Genomic DNA, 16,761 nt, shown 5'->3' with positions numbered 1-16,761 from the left:
GTGTATGGGGGTCTGTTCTGTGAAAGGGGGTGGAGTCATAGCAATCAACTTGAGCATCACAGAGCACTCACCATGCTCACACCACTCTGCGGTGGTTTAGATTTTAAAGGTGGTGGCCAGCGCCCCTGCCAAAAGGGGACAATCCAAGTCCCCAGAGTTGAGGGACCAGTCCCAGCATCTGACCCCAGCAACCCAGGCCACATGTGAGAGCAGGCGAGGCTGCCCCGAGGTGGCAGCGGGAGGCCAGGCCACATGGACGAATGCATGCTCATCTCAGAGTCAGACCTGCTCAGGAAGGAAAAGCTCCAGCTAAGGCTGAGGACTGTGTGCAGATCTGAGCCAAAAGCTAGGATTCCAGCAAGTCATCAGCCAGGGCCCAGTCACTGGCCCTTGGAGCTGTCATGTCCCTGCCTCTGTGTGGGTTTCTGGACATACCCAGGTGTCAGGAGTACTGAGGTCCCAGTGGGGGTCCGGAACATGTGGTGGTCCCCTTTCCACAGAAGGCTCAGCGCAGCCTCGGAGATGCATGGGACTGCGGGAGCTTCGGCCAGGGCAAGTGGGCGGGGGGGGGGGATGTCCATCATGCTTCTCTAAATTCAAACCTGCCAACCCCAGCCTACATGCACTGCCACTGCAGGGCCTTGTTGCGCCTGTGTGACCTTGAGATGGCTCAGGTTTCTGTACCCCTGAGATCTGTGTAGGAAGGGGTGAGCTGACTGTGTTGCTGGGGAGAGAATGGTTGGAGTGGAGCATGCTCATGTCAAAGGCCATAGGCTGGGCACCTGGCTTTAGTCCAGCTAGTGTAGGGACTCAGAAAGAGGAAGATGGGAATGGAAGGCTGAATGACTTTGAACCAGACACGGCCCCTTTTTGGGCCTCAGTCTCCCAGGAGAGCTCACCATGTTTATCAACCCAATGCTGTGTGTGTGTGTGTGTGTGTGTGTGTGTGTGTGTGTGTGTGTGTGTGTGTGTGCTCATTTTCCTCTGGGTTCATTTCTAGACCCATCTCCCTTCGTCAGGGGCACAGCCCTCCCTCAAGGGCTGGCTTGGCCATTTCCCTGCAATTCTCCATCAGACTGGCCTCTAGGACACAGAGGGCATTCCCTGCTCCCCTCTGGCACCTGAGTCCAACACAGGTGTCCCTCAACTTTGGGTCACCTGTGAGAGTCACCTGAGCCCCTGTTCCCTGTGGCTGCTGCTGGCCTTGAGTTTCTGGCCAGCGACAGAGAAGGACAAGGAGCCAGGCGGCTTCTGTGGAAAGCTGTCGCCCTCAAAGGCCTCTTGCAGAGAAATGAACTCACTGGGGAAGCAGCAGGTCTGCAGCCCATACCTACAGAGCAGGGGCAGCCCATAGCTCCCAATGCCATGGCCACCATGTCCGCTATCAGAAGCTGAAGGTGTGAAGAAGGGCCTGGAAGGAACCAGAAGGCTTCTGCACGTGTCGACGAGCAGCTGTCCATGGTCATTTGATGATCTCCAGGGTGCGTGTTAGTGGAGTCTGGGACACCTCTCTGGCCTTGCTGGAGAAGCTTGGAAAGGGCTAGGGATGTGCTTCTTGGGACGAGCTCATCAGATGAACCTGACCTTAAAGGATTTACTAAGCGGGGCCCAGGACAGCTTTTCTTCCCCCCACCGCCCTCTGTCAGTGCCAGATCCCCTCTCTGTAGCCTTGCCCTAGTGTAGCCTCATGGCCCAGGCTGGGCAACCATGTCCTTGTAGCACCCTGGTCTGGCCGGCCGAAATCTCCCCACAGCATCAGTCTCGTCACCTCATCCACATGAGCACCTGTTCTCTGTCCCGTGATTGCCATAACCTCCCACACAGCCACAGCCCCATGAATGGAGGTCAGATAGTTGTTGGAAATGGGATTCCAAGTCAAGCTTGTTTGCCACTAAAATGTGACCCCAACCAATAGTATTTTTCACCATATGTGTTTTCTATGACTCTTTTGAAGATCATTTGTAAGAAAGAATCCTCTCAGTCACAAATGATGAGTCAGGGGATGGTGGTGGCCAGGGTCTCTTGGATGGAATTGTGAAGGAGGCTGAACCCTGGTTAGGGCAGGTGGCCTGAGAGCTGGAACCAAGATGCCCACAGAAGCACCCAGAGCTCAGCAAGTGCCACTGATGGCCCCAGTGGTCTTGCTTTATTATTATTATTATTATTATTAGTAGTAGTAGTAGTAATAGTAGTATTTATGGAGAGGTGAGGGGTGTACCAATGTGTCAGTTAAGCATATGTCAAGGTCATGGAAAGCAGATGTAAGAACTGAAAACATGGAACTCAGCCGCAGGGACCCGTTTGTCCTCCTAGCCTTGGGGGGCTGCCCTACATGGTCAGAGTGTGCCATAGCATCTCCTTCAGGAAGAAGAGCCATCATTTTAGAGAAGCCAGAGTGCCCTAGGTGACAAGACTCCTGCGCCTCCCCAAGCTTGCCTGGACAGCTGCAGGAGCACCAAGGGCCACAGTGTGAGCATCCAGGAGCAGAGCTACGTGGAAAGCTAGAGTCTCAACAGATGAGACCATAATTGTACACCTGCAGGGTCTTGTTCAGACAGGATCATCTGGCCATACAAGCTTGGCCTGCAGCTGCTGTCTTCCTCCACATCCTCGGAGTATCATGGGGGCATTACACCTAGCAGGGGTGAAGGGCAGGTCTTCTGGCATCTTACTCATCCCATATGAAAAGGAATCAAGGTTCTCCCTTCCAACCTGATAATGTCCCAAGCCCCACCCCCACTGTGGGAAATAGCCACTGAACACTCCATCTCTGCGCGTCTGTGTTGGATGTGAAGAAATTGAAATATACCACACACTTCTATCATTTTCTTTGGCCCTGTGCCCAACCCCTGGAGTCACTGCACTATGCAAACCCAGAGGGTGTTGTTTGCAAGACCATTGATGTAAGTTACACGGTGCACAGCCTGAGCAGCTGTATGTGGTGGCCCTACCCTCCCGACCCTGGCCATGAACCGTTTCAAAGAGAGCCAACTTGGGCAACAAGTCCCTCCCTTTCCTAACATAGTAACCAGCTCCAAGGGCCCAGACAGTTTGGTTTTGGTTTGCCAACTCCTCAGGCTTACAACCTGCTTATCATCAGCATATGGACTCCAAGTCCCGGGCATCCAGGATTAGCCCCAGTTCCAGGGAGTGTTTGGGTAAAGGGAGAGCAAGGCAGGGCTCCGAATATGCAATTTGTGGCAGGGTTTCCCTTTGGAGGAGAGGAAGCAGGGTAATGAGGACCTAGAGGACCTCTTGGCCAGCCTGCCTCTGCTGTTTGAGCGTAAACTAAAAGGGACAGAATTATGGGGCCTCTTCCCGCACCAGCCAGCAGTGCCTGGCTGGCAATGGAGGCACCCCTGCCCATCTGAGAAGTCTTCTGGGGGTGCAGAGTTCAATACACATCCACCAGCTGCCCCTGGCTGGGCATGGGGGCACTGGGAGATGCTGTGGAGGATGGGTTGGATTCCCCGGGGAATCATTCAGAAGCCCTTATGGTTTTCATTTCAGGTCACGTTTCCATGTATCTACCACCATGTTCAGGGCCATGGCTCAAGGTCTCAACTCCAAGCGCCTGTGCTTAGACCAGAAGGAACTGCCTTGTGAGACGGTGAGCTCCCTGTCCCCAGATGAATGTAAGCGCAGGATGGCCGTTTGGGATGTGTGTGTTAGGAAGGGCTCTCTGTGGCAGGTGTTCAGTGCTGAGGCCTCTCAGGGACCTCCTGAACTGCAGGGAGGCTCAAGAAGCATTGAAGAGGAGTGGTTGGACCCAGTGCAGTAGCCTAGTGGCTGAAGTCTTTACCTTGGGATCCCAAATGGGCTCTGCTTCCTTTCTAGCTCCCTACTTGTGGCCTGGGAAAGCAGTAGGGGATGGCCCAAAGCCTTGGAACCCTGTGCCCACATGGGAGACCTGGAAGAAGCTCCTGGATCCTGGTTTCAGATTGGCTCAGACCTGGCCATTGTGGCTACTTCGGGAGTGAACCAGTGCATGGAAGAGAATGGAAGATCTTTCTCTAAAAAAAGAAAGAAAAAAAAAAAAGAGGAGTGGTCTACCTCGCATGAGGTCCAGCCATGTGCTGGAGGAAACTATGTTAAGATAACAGTTGTCACCTCTTGTCACATCTGGTTTCAGAGCCAGGAGAAAGGCTCTATTTCAGGAAGGTCTTATGAAACATGGAAGCTATCAGCAGCATGGCCAAATGTGCATGTGAGAAGGGATTGAATGGAAGTCTTGAGACAGGTGCATGTATGGCCCAAAGCGAGGCAGTGGTCACCTGAGCTAGTGGTCAAGAGGCTGTTTTCAATGACCATACCCCATATTGACAGACTTGAGTCCTTGCTCTATTCCTGTTTCTGACTTCTTGCTAATGCACACCCTAGGAGGCAGCCAAAGGTTTCTCTCGAGATGAGAAGAGGTTGGGGCATTGAGTGTCTTTTGCAGACAGGATAAAGAGGACTGCTAGAGTGAAGAGGACCTCAGAGAGGAGCAAATTGGTTTACAGGAGGCTGCCCAGCTGGGCCCAGGCTTGTTCTTGCTTCCTGTGGCTCAACTAACTGGGTCCCTGTCACCCATCTGGGAGACCTGGAGTGAGCTCCTGGCTCCCAGCTTCTGCCTGACCCAGGCAACAGCTGGGTGGGCACCAGTGAGTGAGCCAGTGGGTCGATGATTTCTGCTATGTCAGAACCTGAACTTGACCCAGCCGTCTTCGTGCACAGTGCATAGCTTTTTCCTTAGCCTGTGGAACATCCGGGTAGGGAATGTGTCACGCAGCCCCAAGCTTTGATTTCCAGGTCAGTAGTCTTCAGGCTGGGCCTGTCTTGGTTCACTTGGACTAAGCCGTGATGATAGCCATGCATCTTCTCCTAGAAAGCGTTGGCAGAGGCAGCGTCTAATGTTCGCTCAGCTATGAACTCTTCTGTATGAATTAGTTTGTAGCTGTTTCCCTGCCTAGCAGGCTAAGCGGAGCCCTAGTGCAAAGAAGAGGGTGTGCTGGCAGGGCCCTGAATAACCCTGGGCAGGCTACTAGACCTCCGAGCGCCAGTCTATAACCTTGTCACTGGGGCCACCGTTGCTAAGTCACTCGTGTGTCAGTTGCTCCCCACACTCCAGCCATCATCTGTGCCGGATCACGTCTGGGTTATCATTTCTGATTTCTCACACTAGTCCTCCCAGGCAGGCAGTGTAGCTCCTGCTGTCTATCCCACACTTGACCTCAGTCAACACACTGGGTCTTGATCCCATTATGTCTTCCCAAGAGGTGAGGTTGGGGCTGGCCCCACTGTGGGGTGGGCTAACGCTCAGCCTACCCAGCCAGACATGGGTTTTCACGTCATCCTGTAAGCCAGTAGGCCAGGTTCTGGGCTAGTGCACCCCAAAGGTTGCATTAACACTTAGGGTGTATGTTCATCCCCCACTGTCTTCTCTGGGCACACCCAACCCCCTGTGGGCCCTATATGAGCTGGCCAATCACTGCAGAGTGCCAGCCACAGGGTAGTTAATACCCTGTGTGGGAGAAAGGAGGCCTTTAATCTTCCACTCCACCTCTTCACTTTCTAGACAGTTCCTCTGTGATCTAAGTTGTCCCTGGGTCAATGTAAGACCTTTGCAAGTGTCCCTGTGTCTCTTGAGCCACAGGAAGCAAAGACAAGCCTGGGGCCAGCTGGGCAGCCTGCTGTAAACCAATTTGCTCCTCTCTGAAGTCCTCCTCACTCTAGCAGTCCTTTTTCTCCTATCTGCAAAAGCTACTCAATGCCCCCAACCTCTTCTCATCTCGAGAGAAACCTTTAGATAGCAGGTGGCCAGGGCAGTGTCACGACTGAGCCTGTGCCTACCTAGTGGACTGGTTCGGAAAGGGGTGGTGGCTGGTTGAGGGAAACTTCAGTACCTGTTACAGGCTGGTGAGGAGGTTTGTGTTGGTTGGTTTGTTCCTTCTGTAGTTGCCTACTGCCTGCCTATGCTGGCCAGGCATCGATCTGGGCCTGCCTATGCAAATAAACACAGTATAAAGGGACCCTGGCTCTCGTTGGAATGGTGTACTGTCAGGGCAGGGGATACACAGGCACTTCAGCAAATTTATGCAAAATGGTATTAAAATTTAGAGGTCAGTGTTTCAGCACAGCAATTTGGTATTCTGTATCAGCCCAAGTCATTGGTTGCTTTGCTTATGGCCCAGCTTCCTGCTGATGGCCATGAAAAGGTAGCCAAGGATGGCCCAGGGAGCCTCCATTCTTGTCACTCACGTGGGGGATGAGGATGGAGTTCCTGACTGTGACTTGGCCCAGCCGCAGGTGTTGTGGCCATTGGGGGAGTGAACCAGTAGATGGGAATGCTTGTTATCTACCCTCCCCGTTCCCGGCTCTCTGCTCTTCAGGTAAATACATGTTTTTTAAAAGGATAAATCTTTTTGGTGCCCACAATTTTGAAATTCATGAAGAGTTTCATATGCATTTTCTATGGAGGTCTTTCGAGGCCACCCTTTCCCACCCTTTGAACATGATGTAAAGTGAATAGAATAGGTAATACTGTTAGGTGGTGCCCCGTGGGCCTAGAGAGGAAGCAGGTATGGGATGGGTGCTGGGTACATGAAAGCACCTAGAGCAGTGCAGCCTCAGGGCCTGCAGTGGTGACCTGAGGGTTCCAGGACCTTCTCAGCAGGAGAAACAGCCAGGGCAAAGCCTCAGTTGCTGTGTGACAGGAGCCACCTGACTCCTGGCACATACATGTAGCTGGAGCAGAGGGAGGGCTGGAGGAACCACACCACGCAGGATTTCCTGTTGGGTCACAAGGGCACAACCAGGGCTGAGAGGAGGTAGGAAGACCAGAGCTTTCTGACCTAGGCCCATGTGGATCTGGCTGGGGTGGGAGTAGGGGGAGAGGGCTGTGTTTGCTGGGAGAGGAAGGAGGAAGAAGCAACAGAGTAATACTTGGGACACATGGGCCTGTCCACTGGTGACTCCTGGGACACATGGGTCTGTCCACTGGTGACTCCTGTTACAATAGGCCTGTCCACACCTCTGGCTTGGCCAGCCCCCATTAGTACTGGTACATGCACACATGATGTTGAGTGTGTGGCCTGGGCTGACCTCTGTGGGTGCTTTCTGGCTTGAAAGACTTTTTTTTTTTTTTTTAAAGATTAACTTATTTTTTATTGGGAAGTCAGATACACAAAGAGGAGGAGAGACAGAGAAGAAAATCTTCTGTCTGCTGATCCACTCCCCAAGTGGCCGCAACAGCCAGAGCTGGGCTGATCCAAACCCAAGAGCTTCTTCAGGGTCTTCCATACAGGTGTAGGGTCCCAAGACCTTGGGCCATTCTCCTCTGCTTTCCCAGGCCACAAACAGGAAGCTGGATGGGAAGCAGGACCAACGGGACTAGAACTGGCACACATATGGGATTCTGGCATGTGCAAGGCAAGGACTTTAGCTGCTAGACCACCATGCTGGGACCTCAAAAGGCTTTTAAAGGCAGAATGTGAGCTCTCCCTAAGGTTTGGGACCTGAATCATGGCTTGGGCCTGGAAACAGGGTGGGTGGGCTGTGGCTCCATGCTGCTGGTCAGTTTCTTTCTTTCTTTTTTTTTTTTCTTTAAAGATTTATTATTATTGGAAAGCCGGATATACAGAGAGGAGGAGAGACAGAGAGGAAGATCTTCCATCCGATGATTCACTCCCCAAGTGAGCCGCAACGGGCCGGTGCGCGCCGATCCGAAGCCGGGAACCTGGAACCTCTTCCAGGTCTCCCACGTGGGTGCAGGGTCCCAGTGCATTGGGCCGTCCTCAACTGCTTTCCCAGGCCGCAAGCAGGGAGCTGGATGGGAAGTGGAGCTGCCGGGATTAGAACCGACACCCATATGGGATCCTGGGGCTTTCAAGGCGAGGACTTTAGCTGCTAGGCCATGCCGCCGGGCCCCTGCTGGTCAGTTTCTTGTGCTCAGGTCTGCAGGCTACTCAGTACTTCTCTGTGCGACCTGCTTCCAGCCAAGAGCACCTCCACCTGTCCCAGGGACCCAGCAAAATGAATGAATGAATGGGTCCAGACCTGCCCAGTCTCCTCTGCGTAAGCCTTCTGGTCCTGCCATGATCTTTGTTCAGGTCAGGACCACTGCCCTTTCACCTGCCACACTTTCCTTTTCTGGTGACCAGGCCTCTTTAGGAGCCATTCCTAATGTCCACACCTCATTCTTTTCCCCATCGTCACAAGTGCCAGCATGCCCTTACTAGGCTGCTGCAGCAGTCATCTTACTGCCAACCTGCCCACCACCCACCTGCCCACCACCCACCTGCTCTCACCCCACCTTCTCATCACCCACTTGCTCACCACCCATCTGCCCACCACCCACCTTCTCATCACCCATCTGCCCACCACCCACCTGCCCACCACCCATCTGCCCACCACCCACCTGCCCACCACCCATCTGCCCACCACCCATCTGCCCACCACCCACCTGCCCACCACCCACCTGCTCAACCACCCTACCATTACTGTTTCGTTGCATCAGACCCCAAATCACCCCTCAGGAAGCATCTCCAAACACAGAACATGACACTGTCCACTCCCAGAAACCTCCCATGGCCCCCATCTGCTGTATCTAAATGCCTTCCTTGGTCCTCAGGCCCTCTCTTGGGGCTCTCAGTCTGCTATCCCTCCTTGCAGTTCCCATGGCACACTCTGTAACTCCCTGAAGAGCAGACACCAGGCAATCTGCCCAGATGGCCTTCCTACCCACCGCGCTGTGAGGTCAGCCCTCCTGGGGTACTTAAGAAGACTTTCTCACTCACCTTGCAAGTCCCAGAAGAGTCCACCCACAGCTCTCTATAGTCCATATCATTTCCTCTGTTACACAGAAATTTGCTCCACTAAACCGTTAGCTCCCTGCCAGGCAGAAATGACTTCTCATCTTTTATCCCTCAGGGCGCCCAGCCCAGGTGCTCCTGCAGGCTACTGTGTTAGCAGCACCTGCGGGTTGAAGTGCAAAAAAATATCGTATTTCTCTTTTGCCTGCAGCTCTTGGCAGCACCGTGGACCCACAGCTTTTCTGTGCACGAAAATATCTCTGCTGAGCGTCTGCTATGGCAGGCACTGAGAGCCCCTGACCCAGCAGCTGCTCCAAGAAATGGGGTGCCCAGTACTGCTGTGGGGAAGCACAGGGTTCCTGGAAATCACATGTGTGAGGTTCCTGTGCTGAGAAACAGGGGAGGTTTCCCAAATGGAGACCTGGAGCATAAGCACAAGCCAGCCAGGGTGGCAAAGAAGGAAGACAGGGTGGTATGGGCTGCAGGGAATAAGACCAGCGGAAGCTAGAGAAAGCCCCATGTGTTTGGGAACTGCAGGGTGCGGTCTTGCTGGGTGTGTGTCGGGGAGGATGTGAGGCTGTGCAGGTGCCTGGTACTACTACAAGTGAGTACTAAGTAGGGCCCAAGGCAACTGTTCTGGGGCTAGTGAGTGCCAGAGTCTGGACTTGGCTGATGGCAGCTGGGAGTCATGCAGGGTTTAAAGAGGGGAGTGAGAAGCAAGTTAGCTTGTGCTTTAGCCTCGCTTTGGAGGAGGAGCTCAGGGAGACCCAGGACTACTGCTCTGCCCCTGCCCCTTCAGGCCAGTCTTTCCTTCCATTCTCATCTCAACTTGTCTCCCTTCACCTGAACACGTTCAATGGCTTCAGGCCTACAAGACCTACAAGACCTCAGCGCATAGAGCACTGGCTAAATCTTGGCCTTGACCCTGATGCATGGCATGGCCCAGGGTAAGGCACGTCCCTTCCACTTCACTGCAGCGGGGGGCTAAAATCATGTCCGTGGTAATTCTCTGCTGTGGCTGCCCCCAGAGTGGGACAACATGTTGGGGAGTGATTAGAGCAAGGGGTCTGCCTCATACCATTGTCCCTCCACTCGCCCAGGATGGAAGGTTCTGGACTTGCTGACCCTTCTGTGCCTGGCTAGCACTGACAGTCTTGGATAGACAAGAGGGGAGCCCCAAGTGGGCGGGTGGAAGGGCTCCCTGTGTATTCAAGGTATCACTCCAGCAGGCCACAGGCCACCACAAAGAGCAAGGGCTGCGAAAAGCAAAGAACTGCTTGGATTTGCCCAGGCACCTGCTCCAGGGGTACCCCCAACAAAGATTCACAGAACAACCTTGAGCAGCCACCACAGATGGAGGAATCTTCTGAATTCTGAGGCCTACAACCACCCATATGCCTCAAGAATAGCTCCATGGAGTCCCTGTTCTCCCCGGCTAGCAGCCCTGGGCTGAGACCAGCGGCCTGTAAGGCTGGTCAGCTTCCCCACTCCCCATATCTGGGGCTCAGGGGGTGCTCAGTCCATGCTGATGCAATGGACCAACCCCTCAGTGTTGTCCTCGGCAGCCTCATGGGCATGTGACTACGCTGCAGCAAGGCTGCTCTGCCCTTGGTTTAATGCTCTGCAGTGGCCATCTCAAAATTGTTAATTTTTAAGCATGGAGGCCTCACACTTTCCTTCTGCCTCAGGTCCCACTGAGAATACTAAGTGGTGTGAGCTGTACCCTCCTGTAAGTTACGGGCTTGGGCATCCTTGCCAAACACTGGTGGTGAAGGAAGCAGAAATTCCAGAGGACAGGAGAGGCCCTGGAATGTGGGCTGAGAAGGCCCACAGTGATCCACAAGGAGGGACTAAGTGGCCTCGTGCTTACTACCTGTCTGCCACAGACATAGAATGCACACCACTCACGCTTCATTCCTTTGGCTGAATGGTTACTCCTTATATTCCCCTTGATGGGTATAGCCCATGAGCCTGTCCACCTTCCCCTGAGCCAGAAGCCCTGATTCCAAGTCCCTTTGCGATCTTGGGAGAACTGCAGCAAATCATACCCATCTTAAAGCCTCACTGTCTCCATCCATGTAATGGGCACATCAGCTTTGGGTGGTCCTCTGGCCTGCCCTGATGGATAAAGCCACCACAGTGGTGAACCCTCTTTGCAGACTTCCCGGAGCTGTACCCCCTTGTCCATCTTCCAAGGTCCAGCCTTCCACCTGCAGGGATGAATTGGGCCTTGGAAATCTCCCCCCGCCCGGTGTCAGAGTTTTGGGGCCTGGGCCTGCTGGACTGGGCGATATTGCTGGGGAAACAGGCTGCCAGAGCTGTAGCAGAGGCAGGAACCCCCCATCTGTGTCATCCTGTTTGGACTCCTGGAGGCGTTGCTATGGGAACTTGCCCCATACGCCACGTGGAAAACCCTGTGCCCGCTACAGAGCAGCAGAGTCCAAGCCACAGGCAGGGTGCTTCCCCATTGGTGGTCGAGGCTGTCTGTCATCACCTAGGGCTGGACAGGGGTGTGTCTGCTTATGACAGAGAGAGCCAGGCTGGGCAAGATATTCCTGCCACAGCTACTTCCTGGGAAGGGCCATGGGAGGTAGGGCATAGTTTACCCTTTATTCCTTTGACCAAAACCAGAATGCAGTGAAAGATGCAAGCCCTTTGGGGCAGGGCACAGGGCACCCTGAAGTGCCATCGCCCATCAGTGTGATTCAGCGGGAAGTCACTATTAGGCCTGGAGCTCAGAGTGGGCTGGGGTGACAGGACCAGGAGCAAGCGGGGCTGGGAGCAGAGTCTCACATGTGGATTAAGAACTTTGTTTGGGGCTAGCACACTAGATCAACTGAGTAATCCTCCACCTACAAGCACTGGCATTTCATATAGGCACCTGTTCACATCCTTCTCCTCCACTTCCCATCCTCTTCCCTGCTTAGAGCCTGGGAAAGCAGTGGAGGATGGCCCAAAGCCTTGGGATCCTGTACCCTGTGTAAATCTGCTTTTCCAATTAGAAAAGAATAAATGAAAGAACAGCACCTGTGGACTCAGGCCAATCCTGATCCTGATATGGCCTCTCAGTGTGCGGGCAGGAACCTGGGCGAGCTGTAACTGTACACATGCAGCCTGCGGATGGTCATGATGGCATCTGGCAGGTGCAGCAAGGCCCACACCACACAAAAGAGCTTGGCACTCCCCCACTCCCTCCAACAATAGGCAGGGAGGATCACAGTCTTCAGTTCACGGAGGACTTCCCGGGAGGAGGGCGCTGTGGGCACCACCCCACATGCAAGAATCACATCAGATCATTTCACCGGAACAGCAGCTTGGGGCATGGCTATTCTACCCATTTCACAGTTGAGGAAGATAAAGCCTGGGTGGGGCATATCGTCAGGAGTCACTAAGCAACAAACGTTTGAAAGCAGGGCAGTCTGGTTGGGGTTAGGGCGGTCCCTTCCAGGCCATGTCCCACCACCTCCTCACCCCAACCAAGACACATGCGCTGAGGGCGTGCAGCTTTGGGGGTAAACTCCAGGAGACTACAAAATGTTTGTGGAAAAGTAAAATTAAAAAGTGAGCTTATTTTGATGCAGAAATGTGAAAATTCCTCTAAACTTTCTCACAATGCACATTGTGCATGAACTTTGTGCCGAGTGTGAGTTGGCACAGGGTTTCAACAGCCAGGAGTGCTTGGTGGCGTGTTACAGCAGGTGGGGAGGGGACAGGGTATTTAGCGCGGGGCAATGCTTCTGCGATGCCTTGGAGCATGGCGAAGGCTTACTGATGGCGCCACTGCCATCAGTGGCGGAGGAGGATGCTTTGTGCTACAGCAGTGTGAGAATATGACTCCCAAATCTGAACTTCTGCAGGAAGACAGGGACAGCCCAAGCCCGCAAGCAAGAGAGAAGCAATGTGTTTTGAATTCCCCCAGCTCCCTCCCATCTAGCAAAAGCTGAGCAGGGCCAACTCAGAACATGGTTTATCCTGGGCACTGGGGGGTGGGGAGACAGGGAAGGAAGGGAAGGAGCGGGGGTGGGGAGGGAGGGAAGTCCCCTGCTGTTGGGAGGAGGAGGATTCTAGAATTGGCAGGGGCAAGAAAGAGGTTCAGAGTGGGGGTTAAACAGCAGTGACATGCTGTAGGGGTGGGAGGGGGTGGCAACGCTGGGCAGGATGGAGAAGCACTGTGGGCTAGAGGGAAGTGGGATGGGTGTATAGGGAGAGGGTGAGGGCCCCTAGGGCTGTGTGTGACTTGCAGGGACCCAAAGCTCCTGGGCTGGTCTAACTTGGATGAGCTCTAGGCAAGGTGGGCTTTAGACAAAGGGACAAGCTTTATCCTCCCTCCACCTCAAGAGCAGGGCTTGGCATTTTTTGAGTCTGTACACACCCATGGTGCCTAGCACCGTGCTTCCCCTAAAGGAGACCTTAGTGACCAGGACCCCCTACCCACAAGGACACCCCAAGGCCACACTCCCCCTCTCCAAATACTGCAGAACACACTTACCCTGAAACCACGTTGACTCAACAGCCAAAATCCCTGAGTTTCCATTAGGGGCAAGACCTTGGACCTGTGCTTGGAGAGAGGCTCCAGAAAGGTGTTGGTTTAAGCAGGTGTCTTGGCAGGCCAGCTCCTCTGAGCCTCCAGCACACTCATGCTGAGTTTTCTCAGAGACGTGTGTGTGAAAGCTCCGTATCTGGGCACCCTCAGATCCTCACTGAACTGTCAGTCCCTTGAGGGATGATGACAAGAACAGTAACAAAGACGATCTGAAGTGCTCACTAGCTCATCTCATCATTGTGCTAACCTGATGCATGTTATCACTAGCCCCTACTTTCTAGTGAAGCTATGGAGGCAGAGCCCAGGGCAACCCTAGGCAGGGGACCCTAGGGACCCCGCACTGTGTCTAGTGTTGCTCTGGGCTGTATGTGGCCTGGCACACAGCAGGTGTGCCATGAGGACCACATTGTTAGAGGACCATCAGCCGCACAGCAGAAGCCTCAACTGGCGAAACCCTCATCAGTGGGTCTGATTTCTCTGAATGTCGGCTGGAAGAGTCTTTGGATTTATTTCCTCTTTCTTTGCCTTAAGACTTTCTCAATACTTTTGTCCCCCACCCCCTACCACCACCACCACCTTGTGCAGCCTGCAACAAGAAGCTCACAAAGTCAGCGGCTCGGAACTCTCAGAGGCCTAAAGGAGAAAGCACTCTACACCCGAGCCAGCCTCAGACAGGTGCCCGTGCAGCCAGAGTTGGCCATTGTCAGAAAGCAAGCTTCCTCAACATCCTCACGTCGACAGTACCCATGCGATGCACAAAGGAGAGACTGACGCTGACCCTGCCCTGGGGACAGGGGGTTGGACCCAGTGACCCAGAATCCATGCTGACCAGAGTCACCGCTGGCATTTAATACTCCCAGGGGCCACTATGTGATACTATGATTAGTCTCACTTTAAATCCCATCCACACATTTGGCACACTCCTTCAAGGGCCCAGTGCCAAGGATGTCTCTTCCTCCAGGAAGCCCCCACCCCTACCTGACCGGCTGACATTGTACTTGCAGTGTGCCAGGCACTCCCACTGCCTCTCTTTGGCACTCGCCAGTCTGGCCTTGATCTTGGCTGTAGCAGAGCCCAGACTGCACGCGCACTGGGGCCCCTCTTCCTGCTCCTTGGGAGCAGATGTGGGTTACTCCAACGTGGATTGATATGTTTAATGAATCCCATATTTCCAGAACCCAAACTGACCAGACATAACTCCATGTGGTTTTTCTCCACATGCAGGACGCTCTGAGTCACAGATCCTGTGTCATCAGAGGTCTTTGTCCCTGTCCTGCTCTCCCTCTCTCCCACTGACAGCCGTGGATGGTGCCCTACTGTGCGCCAAGCCAGGGGTGGGGTGTGGGGAGGGCAGGCGTCTCTTCTACAGGCCCTCCCTTAGGCACAGGGACAGTGTGTGGGTTTGAGCTTCCACCCCCTCTCCATACAAGGGGTAAACCCATGTGAGGGGTGGCAGAGCCTCCAGAGTGACACAGGGGCTGGCTGTGGGGTCAGAAGAGGGGTCTGATCTCAAAACCATGGCTCTCAGCTTCTGAAAGCCCCTCAACCCTAAGGCAGCTACTCTGTCTCCAGCTCCTTGGGACCACCATTCTGGAACCACACGGAAGTGCGGCCACTCTGCTTGTGGCTGTCCTGCAGTATTGACCACTCTTGATGTCTAAACGCATCAAGAAGGATTTCACCTGCCGTCGTTGCTAGGGTCTGCTGGACCCATGGTGGTTCTTCTCCTCCATCCCACTTGACAAAATTGTCAAGGTTGGCTTTAAAGTCAGACTGCAGAGGCTGTTGGGAACCCCACCAGTCCAAGGTCTTGTCAATTACAGAAGATGGGACAAGAGGGATACACTTGTTCACCTTAGTGCCTGGGGACCTTGGGTTGAGCAAGCACAGGCTGAGGTGAGCAAGCCAGTCACCTGCCATTTCCAGAGGACCTCTCCTGCTACCACTGCTCGTCTCTAATCCCTGCCCAGCCGCCAGCTGGAGCCCACAGGGAGTGGGAGTCTAGGCCAATCGCAAGGCGCTGGCCCTGCTGAGGCGTTTGGGAGAGGCCACAAGCACTTTTCGTTGGCCACTGAACAAGTTACTGGCCACGGCCCACTCACGGCGCTGGCCGTGTGCTGAGGCCTGGGCTCCCGGACCCCAGGCTGGTCTCTAGCTCCCCGCTGCGTGTCCTTCCGGGCCCCAGTTTCACACTGCCCCTGACACATGGAGTGCATTAAGCACAGCACGCATCTAGTCAAGAGCAGCTGCGTTCGAACTGCTGAATAATCGCATAATTCTGGCGTGGTTTGGGTGGGTGCATAATACCAGTGCCTACCCTGTATAACTATCAGCGGTCCTGGGCTCCAGGGCTGGACGCTGCAGCTTTGGCCAGGGCTTGTCACTGCCCAGGGACCAAGCACGCCTGGGCTTCGCCGCGCCCCACCATCGCCCCAGTCCTCCCCGGCCGCCAGGCCAGATGATCCGAATTTCCGAATTTCGAGAGGCAAACGGGCGGCTGAGGCTTGGTCGGCGCGTCCTGCCCTCTTCCCCATCCAGGGCCGGGAGCCGTCCGCGCTCCTGGGACTCCCGCGTGCCCTGGTGGCAGCAGAGGGAACCCCAGCTGGCACCCCAACCCCGGGGAGCCGTGCAGCTCGAATCTCTCTCTTTCCCAACAACTCCAAAGTCCTCGTTCCAAGGCGCCCAGGCGCACCTCCTCTCTTGTGCAGAAAGAAACCGGGGGGGGGGGGTGCGATCCACATCCCCCCTCACGCCGGGCTCCTGATTGCGGGATCCCAGGTCTGCAAAGACTCCGCGAAGTAGGAGACGCGCGCATCAGGGCACCTACCTGGCCACAGGCTGAGCGCCCAAGCTACCACGAGGCCTCTGGGCAGGTCCATTGCTGGCGGCTCAGCGGCGGGGCTGGGGGCGCGACGGCGGCTGCAGTTGGGGGCGGCGAGCCAGAGCGGCAGCCTGCTCCTCGCGGCGCCCGGAGCTGCACTGCTCGCTGGGCTCCCTGACAGCCTCGGCCAGGGCGGAGGAAGTGGGAGGGCCGCGGCGGCGGGAGGGGCGCGGTCGTCATTTGGGCGCTGGCGCCAGCCCAGGTTCGGCCCCTCTGCCACCTGGGCAGGCGGCGGCGGCCGGGGCGCTCTCTGGAGCCTCGCCCCTTCTCCCCCACAGCGCGTCTGTCCGAGGTGGAAATGGCAGGGAACGACTCCCATGAACCCCGCTTCGCCTCTTGTCCTGCACTCCCCTCCCGTCCCCCACCCGGGGCCGCCGGCTCAAGGGTCTGCTCCGAGAAGGGAAGGTGACTATTTCTCAGAGCAAAGAAAGCCCCGGAGGTGAGCCGGGGACACCCGCTGCGACCCAGGCCTCTCTTGATCAGGCAGCTGAATGGGCCTCTAACGCCCCATTTTGGGACATTCCTGGCCTCGGAACGTGGAGGCC

The 16,761-nt window shown here is 55.1% G+C and overlaps 1 protein-coding gene across 1 annotated transcript in view; it reads right to left on the bottom strand.

The window, feature by feature from the left end:
- ITGA11 (integrin subunit alpha 11) overlaps nt 1-16,319 on the bottom strand; it is a 90,170-nt gene extending 73,851 nt beyond the window's left edge. The window contains exon 1 of the mRNA XM_004577948.2: nt 16,163-16,319. Within this exon, the coding sequence (XP_004578005.2) occupies nt 16,163-16,214 (52 nt within the window). The 5' untranslated portion in view covers nt 16,215-16,319. The remainder of the gene's footprint in view (nt 1-16,162) is intronic.
- Between the last annotated feature and the right edge of the window lie 442 nt (nt 16,320-16,761).

This window comes from Ochotona princeps, chromosome 6 (genome assembly GCF_030435755.1).
Source record: "Ochotona princeps isolate mOchPri1 chromosome 6, mOchPri1.hap1, whole genome shotgun sequence".
Lineage (NCBI taxonomy): Eukaryota > Metazoa > Chordata > Mammalia > Lagomorpha > Ochotonidae > Ochotona > Ochotona princeps.
The sequence above is the reverse complement of the archived record's forward strand: the minus strand, read 5'-3'. Positions and strand labels throughout refer to the sequence as shown.